The sequence below is a fragment of the Channa argus genome, chromosome 3 (genome assembly GCF_033026475.1).
Source record: "Channa argus isolate prfri chromosome 3, Channa argus male v1.0, whole genome shotgun sequence".
Lineage (NCBI taxonomy): Eukaryota > Metazoa > Chordata > Actinopteri > Anabantiformes > Channidae > Channa > Channa argus.
Window position 1 is genome coordinate 19105523 of NC_090199.1, and position 22736 is coordinate 19128258.

The 22736-nt window shown below is 38.2% G+C and overlaps 1 protein-coding gene and 1 long non-coding RNA gene across 7 annotated transcripts; one reads left to right on the plus strand and one right to left on the minus strand.

The window, feature by feature from the left end:
- Positions 1–801: 801 nt before the first annotated feature.
- LOC137123607 (centrosomal protein of 95 kDa-like) lies at positions 802–18572 on the plus strand. 3 transcript variants are annotated; one of them, XM_067497612.1, is made up of 21 exons: positions 802–1017; positions 1689–1817; positions 2174–2281; positions 2512–2622; positions 4122–4242; positions 5604–5722; positions 6007–6233; positions 6906–6957; positions 7201–7268; positions 7537–7739; positions 7955–8078; positions 8209–8326; positions 9069–9274; positions 9710–9805; positions 10427–10568; positions 15600–15772; positions 15876–15950; positions 16035–16187; positions 16643–16789; positions 16887–16958; positions 17615–18572. In XM_067497612.1, exons 1-21 carry the CDS (start codon positions 912–914, stop codon positions 17789–17791), a joined length of 2727 nt encoding a protein of 908 aa, XP_067353713.1. In that variant the 5' UTR covers positions 802–911; the 3' UTR covers positions 17792–18572. The 3 variants fall into 3 exon arrangements, with proteins under 3 accessions (XP_067353713.1, XP_067353714.1, XP_067353715.1); XM_067497613.1 differs by having other exon boundaries at positions 7961–8078; XM_067497614.1 differs by lacking the exon at positions 802–1017 and adding an exon at positions 1053–1311.
- LOC137123609 (uncharacterized) lies at positions 18251–22669 on the minus strand. Of its 4 annotated transcripts, none has more exons than XR_010913867.1 (3): positions 21159–22669; positions 20311–20389; positions 18251–19857 (listed from the first exon to the last, which is right to left on the minus strand). It is a non-coding gene; the product is annotated as an uncharacterized lncRNA (long non-coding RNA). The 4 variants fall into 4 exon arrangements; XR_010913868.1 differs by having other exon boundaries at positions 18251–20130; XR_010913866.1 differs by having other exon boundaries at positions 20311–22669.
- Between the last annotated feature and the right edge of the window lie 67 nt (positions 22670–22736).

Sequence of the window (22736 nt, forward strand, 5' to 3'; positions counted from 1 at the left end):
AGAAAGAAATGCAAAGATCAATTTTGTTTCCACACAGCTGACATCTAAACATTTGACACTAAAAGCTTTTTTTGGCTGTTTACTGGGGTACCAGTTGGTACCACAAGAGGGGTGCAAAGGTGAGTTAAAGAACCAGCAGTGCTTTAAAGCAAATCCTGCAGTTGTACTGCTGAGTGACGTTTAAATAAAAACAATAGGTGAGAAGAGATATATCAAGTTTTTTTCTGTTTATTTGTATAAACGTATCTGTGAATGTTCCAATACTATCCTAATCTTTAATATTGTTATAATTTATTTTAATTTTTCTGTGTTCCGTCTTCCATACCTTTTTTTTAGCATCTAACTACTTTATGTTTCATTTAATGTGGGGGTGTTAAACTATGATCTCTTCTAAAATGGCTAGAGCCGCCTTTGGACATGGTAACTCAAAAGAGCGTTTATGAAATTTGCTGAGTTTTCCTTATATTTGACACAAGCAAATGGGTGAGACAAGGCTTAACGGACGTCCATACAAATTCAGATGGATGCCATTATTGAGAGCTACTATCCAATCATTATTTTGACTTAGTAAGACATTATTTTAAGATACTAAATCATGATTTTTTTTTCCCCAGTGGCGGAAACAGGCTTCCATAGGCTTTGCTTGGAACATCCTTTCAATCCATATTCTTCTTGGAAATGCTTTTTCTAGTTCACTGTATGAATGAGTCTTGAATCAGTGCGCACGAAATACGCCTGCGTTAAACGCAGTCAACAGCAGGGGGCGGTACGTACACACCGAACAGCACTTCCGCAAACAAAGGACGGGCGTAACGTCCAATCAAATAATGCTGCAGTTTGAAATGAGAGTCGTAGTTTTTACTCCCTGATAATGAAAACCACATCAACATCAAATCCGACCCCATGTGTTTATGATTGTTGACGTAAAACAAACTCTTCCGTTGCTATTAAGTTATTTTGGGCTTCAGTTGCCTCTTGTCGAGAGCTGTTTCATGGGAACCCAGGAGGGCGAGAGAGGTAAGGTCGCGTCACAAGCGTTAACTCGCCAAGCTAACGACGTCTAACGCTAACGTGCAGCTAACGTTAGCATACTAGTAATTGTTGTTTCCCTATTCTTATCAAGCCTGACATCGCTTGCGTGCGCATTTACTTTATCGACAACTTTGAAATATAATTTAGGGCTTACGGGCAAACGTTTTCTGCCAATCTTCGCGTTAGCAAACAGTCAAAATGAGCAACGTTAACGCTAGCTAGCGACTTCTGAGTTAAACCAACCGGCAAAGTTGCTTTAAATGACGTTGGAGGCGGCAGGTAACCTTAGACTACACTTTTTTTTGGTTAGCATCTTAAATGCAAAGCAGATGTTTATAAAGTGGATTCTTAGCTCTGTCCTCAAAACCGGTGTCGTTCAACGTTAACGTTAGAGTAGGTAGTTGGTGTATGGAGAGAGGGAGAAGAGGAGACCCCGCTCTCTACTCAAGTTTGCCGCTTAGGGACATTCATTAACTCAATCCAACAAAAGTCACTGATCCTGGTTAATGAATAACACAGCCTTCTTCAGATATCGCTCGCTGTCTATTTATTAAGGAAGTATTACAAAATGTGTTCCTGTAGCAGTAATGTTCCTGATTTTAAGTTTAGACTTTCTTTTGAAGATGAACAAGACTAATCCTTTGTTTTTTTTACAGATTGGGTAGATGTGGCAAATGATCTACTCAGCAAGTGTCACATAAACCTGAAGCTGAGGAAACTAACTGACTGTGATGCAAATGTTTTCATTGCCCTGTTTGAGAACATCTTGGGGGAGAAGGTACCTGGTAAGAAGAAGCTTAAGATTTATTGATTAGTCAATCAACAGAAACGTAGTCTGTAACTATTCTGATAAGCTGTCTATTGTTATGTGTAGTATGTCAGGAATGTTTTCTGAGAACACCACACATGCCATCATAAGACTGTTAATATTGCTGAGCTCTTGCCTGCATTGTTAAAAACAGGAAAGCATGAAAGTGAAGGCCAAAAGGAAGTTTGTGTGAATATTTTTTTCTTTCATCTTGGCATGATTAAGCATTTGTGTGCATGTCACTGCTTCTGTGGTCATATGCATACATGCTCTTATATGCAGTGTGTGTGTGTGTGTGTGTGTGTGTGTGTGTGTGTGTGCACGCGCGCTTAGATTACGTTGGAGCACCTTGCAGTCAAGAGGATGATATACATAACGTTCAGTCTGTGATTGATTCTCTCTCCCTGGATTACCTTCAGATCAGCCTCTCGCACATTACAGGTATAGGAAAAGCGTTCATTTCTAAGAACAAATGTCTAAATGTCTGTCTAAAACTATGCTATTTGCTGTGATTGATTTGAGGAAAAAAAATTACTTTGAAGTCACTTTACGTGGACTGCATGGTGATTTGTTTTCTAAAATGTTATGCTGAAACTGTCTACTTTTTTTTTCATCAACAATAAAACTTATGTTGACTTAATATAAAGCTGAAGATGTATCTGTATTTGCAGGAGAAAATGTTGTCAGAGGGCACAAAGAGTCTCTCAAAAACCTGCTGGAAATCTTTGACGGCCTCCTAGAGTATCTGAACGAGGAGATAAGCGAGGAGTCACAGAATGGTGGTGAGCAGATATGCAAATTATGCATTTTATCTTTACCTAAACAAAGCATTTCCAAAAAAGACTTCACTGTTAATGATTCGGTGCTGAAAAGGATTTTCAAAGAAAAGCTGAACTGTTTTTGCGGAAGTAGCTGAAAGTTTTGCTTTTGCTGAAATAGCTGAAATTAAATTTCGCTTCCTTATATACTGGTTAGGCAAATGTTAAAGCCAGTTCCCCTTAAAAACTTCAAAAAATTATGTGATGTTGTTTATGATGTAATTGATGACATAAGCAATTTAAAAAGTATTAAAGTATAAAAATCTTAAATGTAAAAAGGTATTAAAAAGTCATACGAGGAATGTTGTTCTCTTTATAGGCTGAAGGTTTTGAAGTTTGAAAAGTTTTTCTAGCTGTGTTTTTAGAACACTGAAGTCATAATAATAATAATAATAATAATAGAATTATATATTAGGATATCATCACAGTCAACAAGGCATTTATGGAGATACAATTCTGCACACAGAGACTCTCTTGTATCACAAATTAATACATATATTTTTTTATTTTTTTATTGCAGTTATTGGTATCTGGTGTCATTCCTCAAAAAAATTCTGACTGTAAGTCTCTGTTGAGGTCACTTGTCTGTCTTCAAGCATGAAGTGTCATCATCATGCATTTTAAATTTAGTTTTAGACCAGCTGGTTCAGCACTTTATTGGGAACAATCAGACCCTCATCATTTGGCAGAACTGAGCATGGCTTTGTGTGAGCTGGCTGCTCCTTAGACCACTGCCAGACAGCAATTAGTAGTTAACAACTGTGCCTGCAAGACAAAATGTGTGTGTTTCTCAAAGGCATGGTGATATGGTGTGCTAAAACTGTATCATTAATAGAAGCTAACAGTAACAAATGGTAAATGGTCTGCAATTACCTATCGCTTTATTACCTTATCTGTACCAAAAGAACTTTACACTCCTTCTCATTTACCAATTGACACACACCGATGTGGGAGCTGCTATGCAGCTGGTCTGCACCCACTGGAAGCAACTAATCCGGCAATAACTACTATTTCTTGCTTAAGGAGACATTAAACCAGCAAACCAGGGACTGGTGGACAACTCCTTTAGCTCCTGAGCCACAGTTGCCCCAGTTGCAGTAGTCTGTTAATTTGAAGAAATGTTTGAGTTGTTTGGGGCTGAAATTTGTATTCAACTGAATCAGAGCTATGGTGACATTGTTACAGTATTGTGATCTCTCACTTCAGTGTAGCAGTGAAAAATGTGCAATTTCTGCATTTAGTACTCATTTTAGTTAGTATTTGAGAGGCAGCAAATTTTCACTATTGTCTTTTTGTTAACGTGTTGTCAATTTGCTTGCCTTGTACCTCACTTGTAAGTGGCTTTGGATAAAAGCATCTGCTAAATGTAAATGTAATCAGTTTGTTGACTTAAAGGTCTCGACTTTTCTCCTCTTGAATCGTTGCCTATAAGTCAGTTATACTGTTGTGTGTTTTATTTCCAGAGGAACTGAAAGATGGTTTCAATAAGGATGTGGACAGCAAAACCAAGGAGCCAACTCGTTGTGATGCCATAGAGCAAAAAGAGACTAAGCTGGATAATTCATCTTTGTCTTCTACCGGCGGGTAAAAGTTTCCACTACATCTTGATTTACTGCATACCTGACAAAACTAGGGAAAGAAGGATAACTTTAGAAAACATTTTACATCATGTTTACGGGATAATTTTGAAAATTGATTATCAAGGTTTGTGTTTTAATTATGGTGTTATCTTGAGTGCTAATTAAAATGTGCTAGATATCATCAGGTTAAAAACTTTGGCAATACTGTGAGTGTTTTTTGTTTGCATTTCTCTTGATTAAAAAAAAATATTTCTGTAGGTGAAGGGAATTTTGCCTGCTCAGAAAAAGTGCTTCTCACAGTTAGTTTATCATTCTGTTCTGCTTATCATTTACATTCCACAGTTGCTCACCTCAGAAATGTGGAATTCATAACGTCCCATGTGCAAAAGTAACTTTGGAATGACATGCCAGGAATCGGGCTTCAGAGACCAAAAGTTCATTTATTATAATTTATTATTTGAAAATGGCAGAGGTTGTTTTTCATTGAAGTCAAGTCTTAAAACATATGTCAAAACAAGATAATTATAGCATTTATTCACACTCTTAATAGTCAATTAAAAAATCGTGCAGTCTGTTTAAATTTATTTTTTGGGGAGACATAAATCAATATGTGGCCCTGTGATAAACTGGTGACCTATCCAGGATGTACCTTGCATTTTGCACAATGACAATTGGGATAGACTGCACCATCCCTAAAACCCATAACGGGATATGCAGTTTGGCTAATGGATGGAAATTACTTTTGTATTCTGGTGGTAATCTATATTTGTATTGCGGTAGTGATTTAGGTAACACTGATACTGACATCAGCAAGTGATGCAGCTGTTCAGTGATCAATGAGTTGCTCCTGCTGTAGTGATTTTAGCAATTTGCTATGTCTTTGTAAAAATTATAAGACAACGTGTCTTTAAACAGCCAGATCAGTCCACAAAGCTCACAAAATACTTTGGCACTAACATTTTAGTTCATTAAACGTTTATTTTTCATTGTGGATGCTTTTGTATGCAGCAGCTCATCGCCCAGATCAACAAGTTATAATAAACTTAAAAAAAATAAAAATAAATTAGGCCTTGCAAAAGCATAAAAACATAATCATAGTTCCCTTATTTAAACACAGTTGTGATTTGATCATTCAGACCGATATGATGATAGAGCTATGTTTTGTATATATACTTGTCTATCCATCCATACATCTATCCACCTATTCAGTATCTGTACCTGCCTATCCTGTTCAGGGTTGTGGAGAGCTGGAGCTTATCCCAGCTGTCATTGGGTGAGAGGCGGGGTACACCCTGGACTGGCCCAACACCTTTCACACTCACATTGAGAACCTGTCATTAATTAAATTATATTTGTATCATTCAGGTCTGTTGTTCAGTCCAGTAAACATTCCCTCCATTCCTGGAACGCAGAGGAGATCGGATCAGCTAATGAGCTCATTGGGCTAGGAATCTCAGCACGCACATTTACAGACAAACAAGAAGGTGAGACACGTCGTGTCAAGAATTTATGTTCCTGAAGTTGAACATGAATGAGCATGAACCTCAATAGGATACAAGTTGTTTTATGCACTGATTAAAGTTGCTGGTCTAGTTGTCACAGTTTAGAGCAGATGCTGGTCATGTAGTTTTGTTGCAGTCTGAAAAGATACTATATAGCCTCAGACACATTTACTTTATACACCAGAATAATTACAGTTCTATGTGTGCTCTATAACTTCATGCTGATTCCAAAAACTATTCATATATTAAATAATTTCTATTGCTAGGACTGGCTGCCCCTCCACAAACCACAGTCACCACCTCTGGTCCTCTGGATGCCCGGGACACTCCACCGACTAAACCACTACATTCAGCCATTGCTCTGAAGCCGCCCAATCAAAGCAACGCCCGGCAAGAACATGACACAAACGCACACTCACACCGTCAGTCTCCCCAGGCTTCTGGCCTAAGCCATGGGCACACAGAGGAGGAAGCCACTCCTGCAACTACAGAGGTAGCTTTGTATTACAGTATAATGAGAACCTGTTATTTGCATGCAGTTAGAAAAGACTAACTGTGTTATTTTCATTCAACCTCAGATGCAATGAAATATGTTACTGCATTGCCAGCACACACACAGACATTTATACTTCTCAGTTTTGGGATTTCAAAACCATATGTGAAGGACTCGGCCTGAGTAATAAAAAGCCAATAATAATACAATAGCTCAAAAAAATATTCTTATCTTACTTATTTTACAGACACATTTTAAACCAACTGATTGCCTTTAGTACATATTATTTAGAGAGATGTCCACCGCATGTACAAACAAGTTCCAGCTTCTTATATCTTGCAATTACTCTGAGCCATTACCCGTGCCAGTGTGTTCTAAATGTCCTGTAACTACTGTTAGTCTCTGCGCTTTAGAAGCTTCCTATTTATCCTATGGATGTAATTATTGGCTGCATTTGTCACATCTGATTTTTGCACATAGAACTTTCAAACATTTATACACCTCACTTCCTTTTTCATATCACAGTGTGGGCTTTATTTATTGTATGTACATGTCATTTTAACTTTATTCTTTGGTTACTTTTACTGTATTTGCAATACTTTTTTACTGTGGTGTTGAAGATGTTGTCAATGGCCTCTGCTGATTCTTCTTTCTCACTTTTTTCACACAAAGGCCTCTAAACCAGTACCTGAGGCCACTGCTACCAATGGACTACATTCCCCTGGTGAGTTAAAATAAAGGGACCCTCCTTCTCAATCAGACCTAAATATCTGTTTGTTTGTTTGTTTTGCTAGGTGTTTTAACATTACATGACAGAATGTAAAAAGTCATATTGTCTGCAAGTAACTGGGACCAAATGATATAGTTTACAAAGGGTCTCTGGGGCAACTACCAAAATGTGCTGTTTAACTGTATGTCTGCTGATGACTAGCCACTTAGTTCTTGGTATGTTTTGGTCAATTTCCAGTTGTTTGTGAGAAGTCTATTTCCAGCCAGCACAGAGGCAGAACAGAAGTTGATGAAGAAACACTTGAGGTAAAGAAGCAACAAGTCTTCACTTGTACAGCCTCCTTTAACCCCATGCTGAAATGTTTAGATCCATTGTTATATGATGCCCAGCAATCCTTGCGAACAAAGGAATGTATGTTGTATTGATTCCTTGTGTGTGACAATGTTTAGCTGTCAAGTCAAATTAATAAATAAAATGATAAACAGGATGAAATAGATTACTTGTTTTAATGTCCTTTTGTCAGTAGTTTGATTAACAACCTAATAAATTTCTTTCTAAAATTTTTTCATTTAGACAACAAAGAGGGGTCCGAGGAAGGTTTTATTACACACCCAGCCAGATGTGCTTTTCCTAACCCTGCAGGATGAGACGGCACATACCACCCCTTCTCCAACAGACACTGAAGAGGAAGGGGGAGAGCAAGACAATGAGGATATGAGTTATATAAAGGGATTAAAGGAGAGAAGGATAGGTTGCAGAAATGGGACCAGCCTCAGGTAAGAGGGGTGAAGCTATAGAGAACAGTATGAAGCTGTACAATATGGTGTAGAAAGTCATAATTGTTAATTGATGAAGAGACAGTGTTGTAATGGTTAGACTTAAACTTCGACTTTAGTCATTTAGTATACAAAATGTGTACGCAAGTATTGTTACATTCTGGTGGTCTAACTTTGCTGTGTGTTGTCGTTATGACTATTGTCTGTCCGGGCAGCAACAGGTTGGAGGAAGGTTTTGAGGAATCTCTGTCGTCCCGCAGACAGAGGAACAGAATAGCTGAAGAGGAGCTGCATCACATTTCTGAAAAACTGTCCCATCGACTTGAGGAACTCGATCAGGTGTGCATGTACCCAGAGTATTTTTTTAGTTTACACTAGCAGAAAGTGTATGCATTTACTTTTTACATATTTGTATTGGTATATTATCCTTTTAATGAGTGAAACTACATTTTATGTGTCATTATTGTAGATGCTGAAACGAGTTCTGGGTGAAAGTGAGGAGTCTAGTGAGGTCAGACAAGAGGACAAGCAGTCCCACCACAGTGACAGCATCATGGAGTGTCGTAGGACTTCTGGACAACACATAGGTACTAAATAAATTCTTGTTATGAGAAGTAAATAAAATAGCATACTTGAAGAAGTAACGTTAACCACAAAGACAAAATAAAAGCCACTAATCTTATTAATATCATGACTGCATAAAATGTGGAATTGGTAGTAGAATAGCTTTACTTCAAAAATACTGGTATGGTCCTTTTAAAATTTTTTCTACACCGTTTAGCCACACCTTTAATACCACCTTGCGTTTTTAATATAAATGATGTTTATTATTTTAAAAGTTTGAATTAATAAATGGTGATGAATCATTATGGGTTAACTACCTGTCGGCACATAAAGTGGTAGAATCAGGTCCACCTTAAAAAACTGACCTTTTTCCTTATTTTTTTCCTAATTTTTAATAGGTTTTACCATAATTTCCATAATCAGTGTTGTTTAAAGTAAATTGTTCTGTTAGTGGTATATATACCATTTTAGTAAAATATAAATAATCTGCAGTGGAGAACTTTTTTATAAGCCAATTCTTGCGTTTTTATTGACTATTACGTTTGTGTACTTTCACCACATCTGCACACATTGTATCACATTTTGTATCACATGGGGCTGTGTAGCTGCAGACTGATGAAAATGGTCATGCTGACCCTTGTTCTCTATGACATTAGAGAGAGTCCACTAGCTGTGTGTGTGTGTCTGTGTGTCTGGGGTAGCGACAATTGTGCAGTTGAAGGAAAATGAATAAATGTATGGAATTGTTCTATTTATTAATTTCAGGAGCACCTGATGCTGAATCCACCCACCAGACCTTTTCTTTATCCCCCTCCCCTCCACGGGCCAGTTGCTCCCCGCAGGGACAGCCTCAAGATGCCATGGCAGAGTCCCTGACCCTTGATGAATGGAAACAAACCAACCTCACAATTTCTGATCAGTCAAGGCACGAAGAGCTTTGCCGCAGACCAACTCAAAGAAAACATAGCAAGGTATTATTATGGTAATCTTTTTTCCTCAGTTTTCCTTTTTTTTTTTTTTTTGGTCTTTAATATATAAAGACATTTTAGTTTTTTCTAATGCTGCCCATAATATATATCTATCTATATATATATCTAGCCAAATACTAATATTATCTGGAATGGGTTCCACACTGAGCTTGCTATAATTTTACGGTTTCTCTATATATTTAAATGCTACATAGCCTGACCTTGAAGATTTTTACAGTAATGGTAAGACCAAGTTGAATGGTTGAGTCTGCTAAAATTGCTCTAAAACTAAATACAAAAATTAGCAAAAAAACATCAAAACAACTGAGACCTAATACTAATGAATATCATAAAATATTTTAGTGGATATTAAATTAATTTGTTGCTGTATATATCATGTCACGTGCCTAGAAAATTAAATGACCCTCTCTCTTTCAGGGTCTGGACAAAGCGGCCTATGAGCAGGAGTTGAAAAGATATGAAAACAAAAAGCGAGCAGATCTACACAAAGCACGCCTCAAAGCTCAGGAAGCTGTAAGTCAGTCATATGAAATCTACTAAATCATCTCTCCTCCTGTTCAGAACAGTGAAGCAGACCTTTCTTTTTCTTAACACGTCTTTTCAAAAAAGATTTTTCAAAATCTCTTATGGTTGGAATTTGTACTGTTTGTCTTCTCACCATGATTGTCCCTGGCTGCATGTTATTTACTTCCTTTCTGTGGAAAGTACTTTTACACCAAGGATAAAATGGATTAATATCAGATTTTACTGAAATGTTTTCACGATTATGAGTTTACTTCTTAACAAAAAATTATAGGAATGACAATTTGTAGAGAATGATTTCCTAGAAATCATTGTAGAGAACCAAATGTATTCATTCTGAAGTTTTAATGTATTTACAGAAAAGTACAGTTACTAATACTATAGAATACATTTTAAAAAATGCACTCAAACAACAGAGGTTTAGAACGTACTCAACATTCAACTTTAACTGTAAAAATATAATTTGCACTCTAACCAAAGAAACTTAACTCAAGCCTTGTTATATAAAATGGCAAAGGGAATTTAGATTACTGTGACATTTATTTACATTGTTTGTGACTGTTGGCAACTTTGTCCCCGTTTACTGGATGTGTTTTGTGTGTTTGTGTGAAGGAGCGAGAGTACAGAGAGGCCATACTAAGTGATGTTTCCCTAGTCCCTAGAGTGTCCCCAGCTAAAACAAAGGTCCAGCAATGCAACACACAAACCACACCACGACAGAGCCTACGAAAATCCCCCAGGAAAGCACGGTCAAGTAAGTCTTTACCCCGTAGACACTTCAATGCAGGTAGATTTTCCCATACCTAAACATTCATTCATGCTTGGACATACCAATATATTTGCTTGTGTCAACATAAAGTGAATGTTATTTTCTTCAACAATGTACTATTGCACCTTTTAGTGTTATACTGTAATTCTGCTCCATTACAGTTACTTTGGACTGAAAATACAACCCTACAGCACCTTTATCCTAAATTGTCTGTCATCGTCATGCATCTCCAACTACAGTGCATTAAGGCACATCTAAAACGGTGTTCTTGCCAAAATTCAGAGTCGTGTGGGTCAGTCATATCTAAGACACTGTTGGGAGTGTTTCTTCAGTTTCTAATAAGTTGTGGGACTCTGAGACTGAAGATTCAGGAACTATTGTCTCTTTAAACTGTGATGATGGAATCTTGGCCTTGATGGACCGCTTATCTTTTGGCTGTTTCTTCTTGCGTCGTGTGTGTGTCGTATGAATGTTAATATTACTAGCTTCAGGCTGACTGGCCCATTTGCGCTGATAATCACAGAAGTAACAGCCCTGATAGAATACAACGTAAATGCCTTGAATGCGTTTTCTACAGCGGCACTTTCTCTTGCATACTGGGCAGTTCTGCATCAACTGCACAATGGCCTCCTCGTCCACGATGTAAAGCCGGCTTGGTCTGTAATGGATCATAAAAGACAGCTGGCAAATGATAACACACTGAAGCATTGCTACAGGTAGAAAAAGAATGGGTAAAGGGGCTTAACGTGCACCATTGACAAAATTTTGAATCAACATACAGTTTAACAGAACTGTCTGCTTTACTGGCACATAGAGTAACACAATTGAAGGTATTTGCTGACTTACTTCTCTGTGGTTTCAGGTAGATTTACTTGAATGCCTGTGGATCAACATCAGAAAAGTACTAGTTACTAGTAACTTAATATTAAAAGATACTTTCTGTACTGTATAGGAAAACTTTTACTACACCAGGTCTTCAGGAGGCTGTGGAACACAAGAATTCAAAATAAGTACCAACATGTGAGTGACAGATATCTAAAAGGCTTCCTTTGTGGATGGAGCCTCAAGAGGGCAGATTAGAAAATAATGTCAGTTACTGCATTTGCATTGCATTAAGTTACCACGTTTTTCAGGAAAGCAGACTTCTAAACTGTCACGTAAACAGGTAAGCTGGTTACTGAAAACTGGGTAGATTTCTCCAGGAAAACATATTGCAATGTACACTGGCAAGAAATGTTTGAAAAAACCTGCAATTTTTTATTTTATTTCCAGTAACCATATTTCTAAAGTGTGTGTAAATGGTGTTCTCGTTGCTTAAGTTCATGTAAATGTAGTCAATGGAAACGCTGAACTCATACTTATCGCTTGTTGATAGATGCATTTTCCTTTTACAGTTGACCATAAACCTATGCCAGGTTCTTTTCACCCCAACGAAAAAACAATCACATTCATCTGTGAACCACACTGGATAATAAGGCTCATTCACTGACTCACCGATGCTTCTGAGCTGCCCAAATGATTTGCCCATTTCCTTGCTGTGGTCTTGCAACTGTACAATGACAACATAAACGCACATTGGCAACAATGCATTCAGTATTTCACTGCCGTAAACACAAACAGTGCGTTGGACTGTTTCCAAACCCTGTCCATCATTAGCAAGCCCCCCCCTCCTTCAGAAGGATTGTACAGGTAATTGTAGTCACGCTATTTTGATGACCTACAACAGAACGTTGGTCAGATTGTTCGTCTTGTCCGCTTTCATTTTCCACTTCCGATTCCGGCTCGAACATATATGGAAGGATTTCATAGGTGGACATATTTATAAATTAGCAATAACGCGATGTATAATTTAGGCCAATACTACGGGTTTCATATAAGATCGGAGCTGGCGATAGAGCGGTGGTGTGCGGTGCGTTTCACCAGCCGAGTTCCGCAAGATGGCCAATCGGGGAGGAGGGATTTAAAGGAACCGGGGCTTTAATTTTGCATTTCAAGGACAACGGCAAGACGTTCTGTATAAACAGTTTTGTAAAAAAAGTATGCAGCGTTTGCATTTTAGTGGCGCTCCAGAAAAAAAACCCTGCCCTCTGAGCAAAGACTGTGACCTGAGCTGATGTTCTGCACATACTCTAAACGCACAAACTGCTTTATTATGCACAATTTTTGCTATTGGCGCCTGTGAGATTTAGCTTGAGTTTGGGGACTCTTTCCATATTCTGTACTTTCTCTACTGTCCATCATACTGATAGTGTTATCATTGCAGACTTGCACCATCAGTAAACACAAACTTTATCTTTTTTTTTTCCTGCACAGCTTCACAGGCATCCACAACTAATATGAATTTTGCTTTAGCAAAAGCAGATTATCAACACACCGAAAATGTCTTTTTAGCCATACAGACTGTCACTACTAGTACATAAACTATTACTTGCTGATGTAGGAATAGGGATGTTGTCCACATGCTGTCTCAACTTGTCGATGCCCTTGGGAAAATTGAGGGATATGCATTTCCCTAAACGGTGGTCTAAAAACTTGATAACCCTCATTCATTATCAAAGTGGTAACATTAGCACCAAAGTAACCTTTGGATCAAGCCTGGTTTTTTTTTTTTAAATGTTTCAAGCGAGTTACAGTACTGATTCACATCGAAAGGTAACATTTCCATTGTAACATCAATGACTAACTATTCACTATCACAAACGGGTACTAAGCATTTCATTTGCATGTTTTCAACTAAAAGCATAACGACACTAACACACTCCGTTTTCTCTACACACCGTTGATATTTGTGGGCTAGGAGCCTGGATTATCTATTTTTTAGGCACACAGATCTCCATTTTTGCCAAAAAACTACAAAAAAAATGTCTAGGTGACATATTTCTTTGTTCCATTGATGACCCTAGAGGCTTATTTAAATGTTGCACTAGGTGCTTCAAATCCCCAAATCACGAGCATATCATGCAAAAGCTCCTTTGTTTACATTCCACTTCCTTAGCTCCTCACAGATCAACTTTAGATTAGTTTTCGAAATTACCAGTGTCTGAGACCAAATATGATCAAGTTGAAGATTATGAATACATATCTGCCTAACCAGAACAAACTGTTGGATTTGAGGGAGTTATAGAACCGTATCTTAACTGAGCCAGAGTACTGTCAAAGTTGACTGGAGACAAGTTGTATTTGTGCAATGTGCATAAGTAATACAACACATCTTTTCAACACATATATAGACAGACCTGAAATTTCCTTGTTTTAGAAATGCATGCATCTTTACAGTATGTAAGCCTTTATCATCATATTAAGGTTATTTACTAGACTGAAAGCCTTCTCTACAAAGTGATGATACACAGACAATGTTACCTGCTAAGGAGCTAAAGGGGCCGCCAAAATTCTTACTGTGGTCTTTAGAACCTGGTGCAATATCTACAAAAACACCGGGTCACCGATGAGGGAACAAATAAATATGTCAGCAGGAGAACTGGTGTCCGCTAGTGTGTTTTTGATAGCTTCCTCCATTTGAAAAAGATCTGACTACAACATACATAATACCTTGTTGTGGCTATAACATCATTTCTGGCATTACTGCATCCTACTATGATACTTAGTGCTTTAGCTCCTTTTAGGTGGGGTGGTATATCAAAATAAAGTTAACCTAAGATGACTTCATCCTTCCTGTATTAAGAAATCCTCAATTACTCCACCGCGTGTCCCCGCATTTACGGCAAAGTAAAATGCCTCATTTTGCTCAACAACCTCTCTTCAATGCATATCTGCACCTCAGCAAAACAGTGCATTGCCTAAAGTTTAAACAGAAAGGAAGTGGTTACAGTCAGGACATTAGTTACCTTACCTGTCGGTGGCTTGGCTTGGCTGCTGGACGAAGAGCAGAAGGCTCTGGTTCCTCTTCGTGCAGATGTAAGGACGGAATGGCAGTTTCTGTTAGTTTTTTTTACCCTAGTCTCACCCATGGTTTCACAGAAGAAAGATCGCTGGAAATCCTCTCGTTTGAAGTGGAGGCTAGATATTCGTAGATGTATCACTTTCCATGGCAGAGGTCTCCCCGTACTTCAGCCACTGTTTAAACCGCTTGGGATCCTTTACTTGTAAATGATAATAGCTGATTCTACTGTGAAGAGACCAAATTATTACTTTTAACTGGTAATGTCACGGTCTTTGCAGACTAGTGAACACATTATTGAGCTCTTGAAGGAGAAGTATCAGATCTATTTCTCATTCTGCTCATTAAGAATTGTGAAGGCGGTTTTAAAGTGATCCAGTTTTGTAATGCACACTTTATTGAACATAACACTTTCTAGTATAAAAACATTTTGCATTTTGATCATTTATTTGACTCATTCCCATGTAATATGGATTATTTGGCTTGCAGATGTCGCCACTATCAAATGCTTCAAAACATTGAGCCATTTTCAGCACAATTACACTAAAGTTGACACATAGCTTCAGAAAGCTTTGGTTTCTTAACTAATTGCAACTGACCTGTTGTAAAGGACAAGTTGAAACACGTTAACCCAATGGGTCTGCAAAACGCAGTGCATTCTGGTTATTGTAGGATATAACTCACTGAATGAAAGTTATAACCATTTTGTTGTTTTATTTTTGTATGATTTCCATAAAAACTAATTTTCACTGGTGACATTTCTGTTTAATGGTCAACAAATTGTGCTCTATGTTTAATGTAGCCATTAATAAGCAATTAAGAGCATCCTTATCTCGGTAGCATCATTTGTCTACAAACATATTTTAATGTTCAACTCATACAAACTAAAATTAATATGGTCAATTGGGGTTTTTTTTGTAGCGAATTTTTAGAACAAAAGAATTGTTTCTTTCCACCTTTAGTCACCTCTGTTCTACACGGGATTGAATGGTGACTATTAAGTCATTTTTGTCCCACACATAATGAAACTTATACAAGCAACACAATAGCAATGATATGAAACCACTGTGGTCTGTTTATACAAATAATCTGGTTTGGTTCCAACCTTCTCTCTGCAGTGAAAGTAAAAGAGAATGAGCTCCTTCCTGTGCTCCTTGAGGAGTTACCCCACCTTCACATCTCCCCTCACGCTATTGGCAAGATGTGGGATAAGCAAATGCAGCAGGTGGACAGACTCCATGCCCTCTCATCCTCTCACAGCCATCAGCATCGCAACAAACTCTCCAGCCAGGTAGGGCAGCTATAACAATCTCGAAAAATATCCAGTAAAATGTATCCCAATATGGAATGATTTGACAGATGGATGAAAATGTAAACATATGGTTCCCTTCTAGGTGGAGGAAGCCCAAAGGAAACATGACCTGCTTGTGAAGATCATCCACAAAGATCAGGATCACAGCAGGCGTTTGGTGAGCATCAGCACATAATCAATATTCAAAAGAGCCCATTACATCCTGAGTTTACGTTACGAGTCAGACCTTTTTATTCTACAGAGGGACTTTAAAGAGCGCATCCAGCAGCAGAAGTTGACACAGAACAGACAGAGGGAACAGAGGCAGCAGATAGCTCGTGCCAAAAAGTACCATAACGACTATCACGTCCAGCATCATGCTCGTCTCATGAGGGCACGCACCAAAGAAGAGAGGGTGGGTAGTCAGCCTGTCTATAGCCTTGTACCTAGTACTGGGAAAAAACTATTTGTTGTTGCAGTTGTTTTGTGTTTAAAGGTTAGTAAATGATGTATAAATATTACAAACAAATTAATTTGTCAATGTGCAGTTTCTTGTTTTGACTGACCAAAAATGCAAAACGAAGCGATTAGATAATGGGGGTGAAAAAAGCAGGTTGTCATCACATTTTAGAAACTGGATGGACCTGTATGCGGCTGTTGGCAGGGTCTCTCATCCATCTTTTCTGAAATCCAAACTTTAGAAGTCTTTACATTTAAGTATTTGTGTTGGTGTTTGAGAGGAATTGAGAGTTGCTCAAAATCAAAATGAGTTATGTAATATAAAAGTCTAAATTACAGACCATGCTGTTATCTGGCATTAATTGACATTAAATTATTTGACTTATAACTTAAGTGTGGTACTGTGTGCAGATGTTTCGGCAGCTGTTCGAGGAAGGGTTGGAGTTACAGAAAGCCCGGCTGAGAGAACAGAGAGCCTACGCAAAGGAACAGCAATTGGAACATCAGAGACGACACCAAGACCAGATAAAGTCCATGGAAAACTACTACAAAGACCAAGTAGGGCACAGACATATTTACCTATGTATTCGGCAAGAAGCTACTTGTGCAGGGACAGCTAATTCAAACTTTTTTTTTTCTTCCTTTTCTTTTTTAGTTTTCACTACTGGCTGAAAAACTTGCACAAGAGCGACAGGAGATCCAGGTTCGGAAAAAAGCTCAAGAAAAGGTAAACCTTATTAGAGCTGTGAATTCACCAACATAAATGTCCATGGTGTACGTTACAACACAGCTAACTTAATTTTCAGTCTAAAAATAATCTTTAGGTGCTCAAATAGTAAATCTGTTCTAAGTTTTTTTTTGTGTGTGTGTGTGTGTGTGCCTTTACTATATAGCTGCTCATGAGTCTATAGAGAATGTAAAGTTACAACACCTTATATTAACTGGTGGTGCTGGCACCGTTTTGTGATTATGTGTGGTTGGAGCAGGTTATTTGAACACCTTTTGGTTTGGCTATAAAGTTGTTTAAATCTGTTAGAGATTCGAGAAAATAAAGACAAATTGTCTGGAGAAATTCCATTGCCAGAGCAAGCAGCAGTATATGGAAAAATTACTAAGGATAAATACATTAACAGTGGCTAATCCAGTGGCTAATCTGCTAATTCGATTACAGTCATACTTAAAGGTAAAACACCACTCCTCTACTGAGCCTTCTATGGCAGCAGTACTGACATATCGCGGTTAGGCTTATTAGAATCATGACAGAAAGTAAGAACATAGGGCGATCCTCATAAGATGGTGCCTGTATCCCCCAACAGTTTACACACAAAAAATATTGATATGAAGTGGTACCAAAATACATTTATAAATAATGTTTAACTGTAGGCTCTGCTGAAGATGAAACGAGAGCTACGTTCCAGGATGGAACGAGAGATCCGTGAACTGCAGAAGGTCATCGTTCAGAACAATGAGGATGACTATATCCAGAATTTGGAGGTCCAGAGGCTGCGTAATCGGATCCAGATGGCTTCCTTCGAGTACAACACTAGCTATCTGCACTGACCCAGGGAGCTGCACTCAGAGCTGTTTTCCATTAACTGAATCAAGGCTGGATTTACATTGGAGGAACATGCTACCAGACTGTCTTCTACTGCCTTTACAGCTAAACGTTCGAAATTCTGATGGCAAAGAAGTACTGTCTCCTCAAGCAAAGCTCCACTGATTTGCACAGGAAAAGAAACATACTCAAGTCTTGATTATTGATTAATAATGAACTGAAGACACTCCAACAAAGTGTAGCTTTTAGCTAATTGAGCTAACTCTTATCACCTCAGCTGCTGTACATGAACTTAACACTTTGGACCACGCCCCCCTTCTTCCTTGGTTTTAGTACTTGATAACTAAGAATGTTTCAAAGTGGCCCCCTCACTGTGCAGTCTTTGTGCTGATACTGTAGCAGAAAATTTGTAAAATGTTCTTCCTTTTGCCAAACGGGGATCACAGATACAATGTTAACAAGTATAATTGTCATACATTGACAGGATTTTTAACTTCCTTTATTTCTCCTTTAAAAGTGTGACGTCTTCCTTAAATGCTTGAACCATGCAAGTGGATTATTTATTTTTTAACTTTAATGTCCTTTGATTTTTAACCTGTTGCTGTGCTTCCTGATCACTGGGGACAATGATAATCAGTCTTTCACAACTTATTTTCCTCATCTCCTGAGTGTTTTGGAGTCAAAACGTAAGACACGATAGTTTTGGACTGAAACACTGTCTGATTGTGAGACTTGTCTAATAAGCACATAAATGCCCTGTCACCATCCATTAAATGTGTGGACTCACTTTTTTCCTTGTCCTGCAAGTTATTCACATGAGGTGCAGGTTACATTTGAGCTTATTATAATACAACAAACAAAGAAGTATTATAAACAAAGTGACTGAGCAAATTCCGAACATTACAACAAACATACAGGAAACGTGTTAATGCCAGGTTAAATGTAGTCTTACGTTCAGTATTGCTTAAAACGTAACAATCCTTGTCCAAGCAGTTGTACTTACTTGTTAGTTTCCACAATAGCTCATAAGGATGAAACAATGACAGTGGAGGAGGAAATGTTTTCCAAGAGTGAAAAAAAGAAATCTTTCAGGAAAACCATATTTGCCTTTTACACTTATTTACCTGTGATAAACAACAGTGATACAACAGTTTAGCTACTGTAGCTCTGTGTGACTTCCCAATCAGCATCAAGTATTGTTTAATGCGTTGGCATCCATGATGTTAACAGACGGCTACAGCAGGCTGAGGGAAACGCTGTCTAGTTGGCAATAATATATAAGTGATGATGGCTTAGTCCATTCTGCCACCAGTTTAAAAAAAAGGTCAATATATTCCTTTTTCAGCAAATGCCAGAGCATCATGTCAAACATGACACTGTCAGCTAGTATTACTATTTGGGCACCATTGTTGTGTTGGTCTGACCATGTGTTGTATCCATGCCATTGATGTGGAAATCAATATCCTCTTTGTCGTCATCAGGCAGGTTAGTCCATTTACAGCAGTTCTGACAGAAAGAGCACGTCTGATAAATGATGAGCTTTAATCCTTCAACGTGTTTTCTAACTATGCACTGTCCATTGCATTCCCAGCATGACTTAAACAGCTGCAGGATACATACTTCATCGACAATGAACTCAGATGAGCTGAAGGGGTCAGAAAAGTTCAACCATTGTCACAGCAAGCTCTCATTTCATGTATAGTATAATAAGAAACATGATCTGTATGAAACACTAATGTTAGAAAAGTGGCACATCCATCACTTAAAGCTGGAGAAATTTAACGAGAGCTTTAAAATGTAGCTTTAAATGAGACCAGCATACCTCCCCAAGTCCACCAGGTAATGCCCGTCTCCCACACATAATGAGGTGTGGAATTCTTCATCCTTGTCTTTTTGAAAATCTGTGTCATTTTAATGACCGTTGTTACTTCTCATTCCATGTAGAAGTAACATGCAACTGATTAGGCACTGTTATGAAAAGGGACTCATCTGTACTGTCTGTATTTTCTGATTCTTTGGTTGGTGTCAAATCATCTTGACCCTGACATTGGTCATCATTTTGCCCCGAGTCCTTGAAAGGGGACAAGTAACAACAGCAACCTTTTAGCACAGTTTAGTGCACACACTGATAAGCCGCAATATTAGCACCACCTGGTGTTTTCAACACAGACACTGAACAGATGCCACACTCCAATAAAAACAAAGTGCTTCAGTGTCACAAATGGAACAAAGACATTAGAGGATGTTTAAATTTGAAAATAATGATAATAATAAAGTGGCAAAAGCTGGAATGTTGAATTTGATCAGTAACAGAGGTGAAAAACAATTGGGATTATTGAGAAACCTGTTTAAAAAAAAAGAAAAGAAAGAAATTTGCTCAAATTTTTGTCAGAAAAAAACAAACATGTATAATAGATTTACTGATTAAACTGCACAATAAGGCTGTAATATCACTAAGCTAAATTATTTACATTTTTTGATTCTTGTTTCAGCTCAACCTGGCAGATCAATCAGTCATACTTACCGTTTCATCGTTGGATGAAGTTTCACGCTCAGCTTCATTTGGTGAATTCATTATTGGGTATTCATAATGCACACTTTCACTGAGTAGATAGATGGTAACGAGGCACAAGGTTAAAAGTGAATCTTACCTACGTATACTTGTTTTTAGGTATATTCTGGGTTTGCAGTTTTTTGGCAACCATAAAGATTTACATGTTTTACCAATATTTGTCACAATTACATTTAAAGTACATTTACATTAAAGTAAAATAAAACCTACAGACAGTCTATGTCAATTACAGATTACTGTTAACATCACTATGACAGTAGTACTAAAAAAAGCAGTACCATCTTCTGATAAGGAATTATTTATAAAGAATTTATAAGCTGTAATTAATGTTCTAGTACTGGTTAAATATTTATGAATAATTTCCTCCAGCAGCTCTTCATTTCATTAGAAAAACCTCTCTACTGTACATGTGACCCATCAGCTGTAAGAAAGGTGGTGCAGGCCATCTGGATTAAAATGCATTTATAACTTTCATATTATTATCTGTAACAACAGCCCCAGTGTAGATGACTAACTTTTACTGATGGCTTTAAAACTCACTCTTTGTTACTTACTTATATTTATAACTAACTTTATAACATTATAACTGTTGGCTTGGAGGTGCTAGCAAACTGTCAGGGAAGAGGATGATAGTCCACAATCCTGCAACCTACCTACAACAACCAGGCTTGTTTTAAACGCCTTAATTGTAAAGTATTACTGTAATTAAATTAACTAAGCCCTTACAGTCTCTAAAAGCTGTGCCTTATCAGAAGATGATACTGAAAATAAAAAACATTTACCTGCAGACTTTTACTCACCAGGTTCCAGTTGAGGAACTCCTTTTGAGGTTTGGCAGAAGTCGACTCTCTGTCCTGCTACGGAGATAACTACAATCACCTGGCAGTTAGTTTGTTGGTTGATTTAAATAAGCACATACAATAGCCCCAAGTGGAAATACAACAGTACAGAGGGATAACAACTTTCTTTAGCACATTAATGCCACACCTCTGAAGTTGTTCAAATTACAGTGCAGGGCTTTTTCGAATGTTGCTCCATTGAGGTACTGCTAATGCCTCGTGCTCCTACTTGAGGTTGAGGATTGTGTGACCAGCAGTAAAGCCTTCAGATACACTAAACTACACTAAAACATGAAAGTAGCCTTGATATACTAAAAAATGAGCCAACTCAACACCCGTCCTAAACTCCTTATTAAGTCGTCTCCATTTTTCAAAGGCATCTGCAAATATTCACCGGTGTTTTACTTCGTTTTTGGTCATTGAGCTTTTTAGAAAGATACTTGATATTTTTAGGCCGTGTAGTAGCAATCTGTGTTTATCCAACTATTCCGCTCACTTATTTAAATGCGGCACGTTGTGTTTGTTATGTTGAAACAGACTTTCCGGTGTTTCAAATTTATCCGTGACCAAGTTAACTGGTGACCGACTTTCCGAATGCGTCGGCTGCTGCTCGTAGTTACGGCAGCCGTTGAAAACAGGAAGACAACACGTCTTTGAACATAAAAGAAAATAATGACCGCCTGACCTACGGAGAAATCGAACGGAAATCACGCAACGAACCCGCTGGACTATCAGCACCTAGACAGTGGAGGTGCACAGCATGTTGTTTCTCTTGTTCTGCCGCGTAGTAACCGTCACGCGTGGTCCGTTTAAAACTAAAGCAGATGTTCGAACGGTCGCTTCATGTCAGAGTAATGTTGCTGACATGACTAACAAATTAGGCTGTGCAATACAGGCCAATGTAGTTTTTCCATATGTTTTCAGCGGAAAACTTGGGACATATAACAAATAAATGAATAGTACACGTGTAAATATGCATACGGTTCCTTTATTTATGTAGATTATTATTTTTCTGGGCCTTAGAGAAGCACGTTTGCTGCTGTGAGTCTGGTTTAACTGGTCACTTTTCTCAGTCCACTGTGGCAACTGCGACGGATGAAGCGCCACCAACATGTGTGAGACACGCGTGGGTGGGTTTCTTGCCTAATTACTAACGGTATTTTACTCACACGTTGATGAGAAAAAAAGCCATTCTTGTCCCGCAGTCTCTTCCAGGGGATGAACGCCTGGCCGAGATTTACTCTGGTTCTCGCTCTCTCTCTGTCATTCTCCCGCTTCACCCTCCTCGCCTCCTCCGACAGGACTTTCTTCGGTTTCTTTGCACCCGGTTCCGGGGTGACTGGGGCTTTCTGCGTTATGCCTTCACAGTCTTCCATTTCTCCCCATTCCTACGGTGCAGGATGGAAGCTAAAACGCTCTGTTTCGGCTAATAACAAAGGCTAACAACGCAGCTCCTCTTTTTATTGTTTTGACTTTTTGGCTCCTCTCGACTTCCGTAAGACAGAATATTTTTATGTTAGTTTTTAAATCTTTATTGAA

Coding starts and splice junctions, on each gene's coding strand:
- LOC137123607 (XM_067497612.1), top strand. CDS start 912: ATGATTGTTGACGTAAAACAAACTCTTCCGTTGCTATTAAGTTATTTT. Junction 9,275..9,709: donor CTCAAAGAAAACATAGCAAG/GTATTATTATGG, acceptor TCTCTCTTTCAG/GGTCTGGACAAAGCGGCCTA. Junction 16,790..16,886: donor AAAACTACTACAAAGACCAA/GTAGGGCACAGA, acceptor TTTCTTTTTTAG/TTTTCACTACTGGCTGAAAA.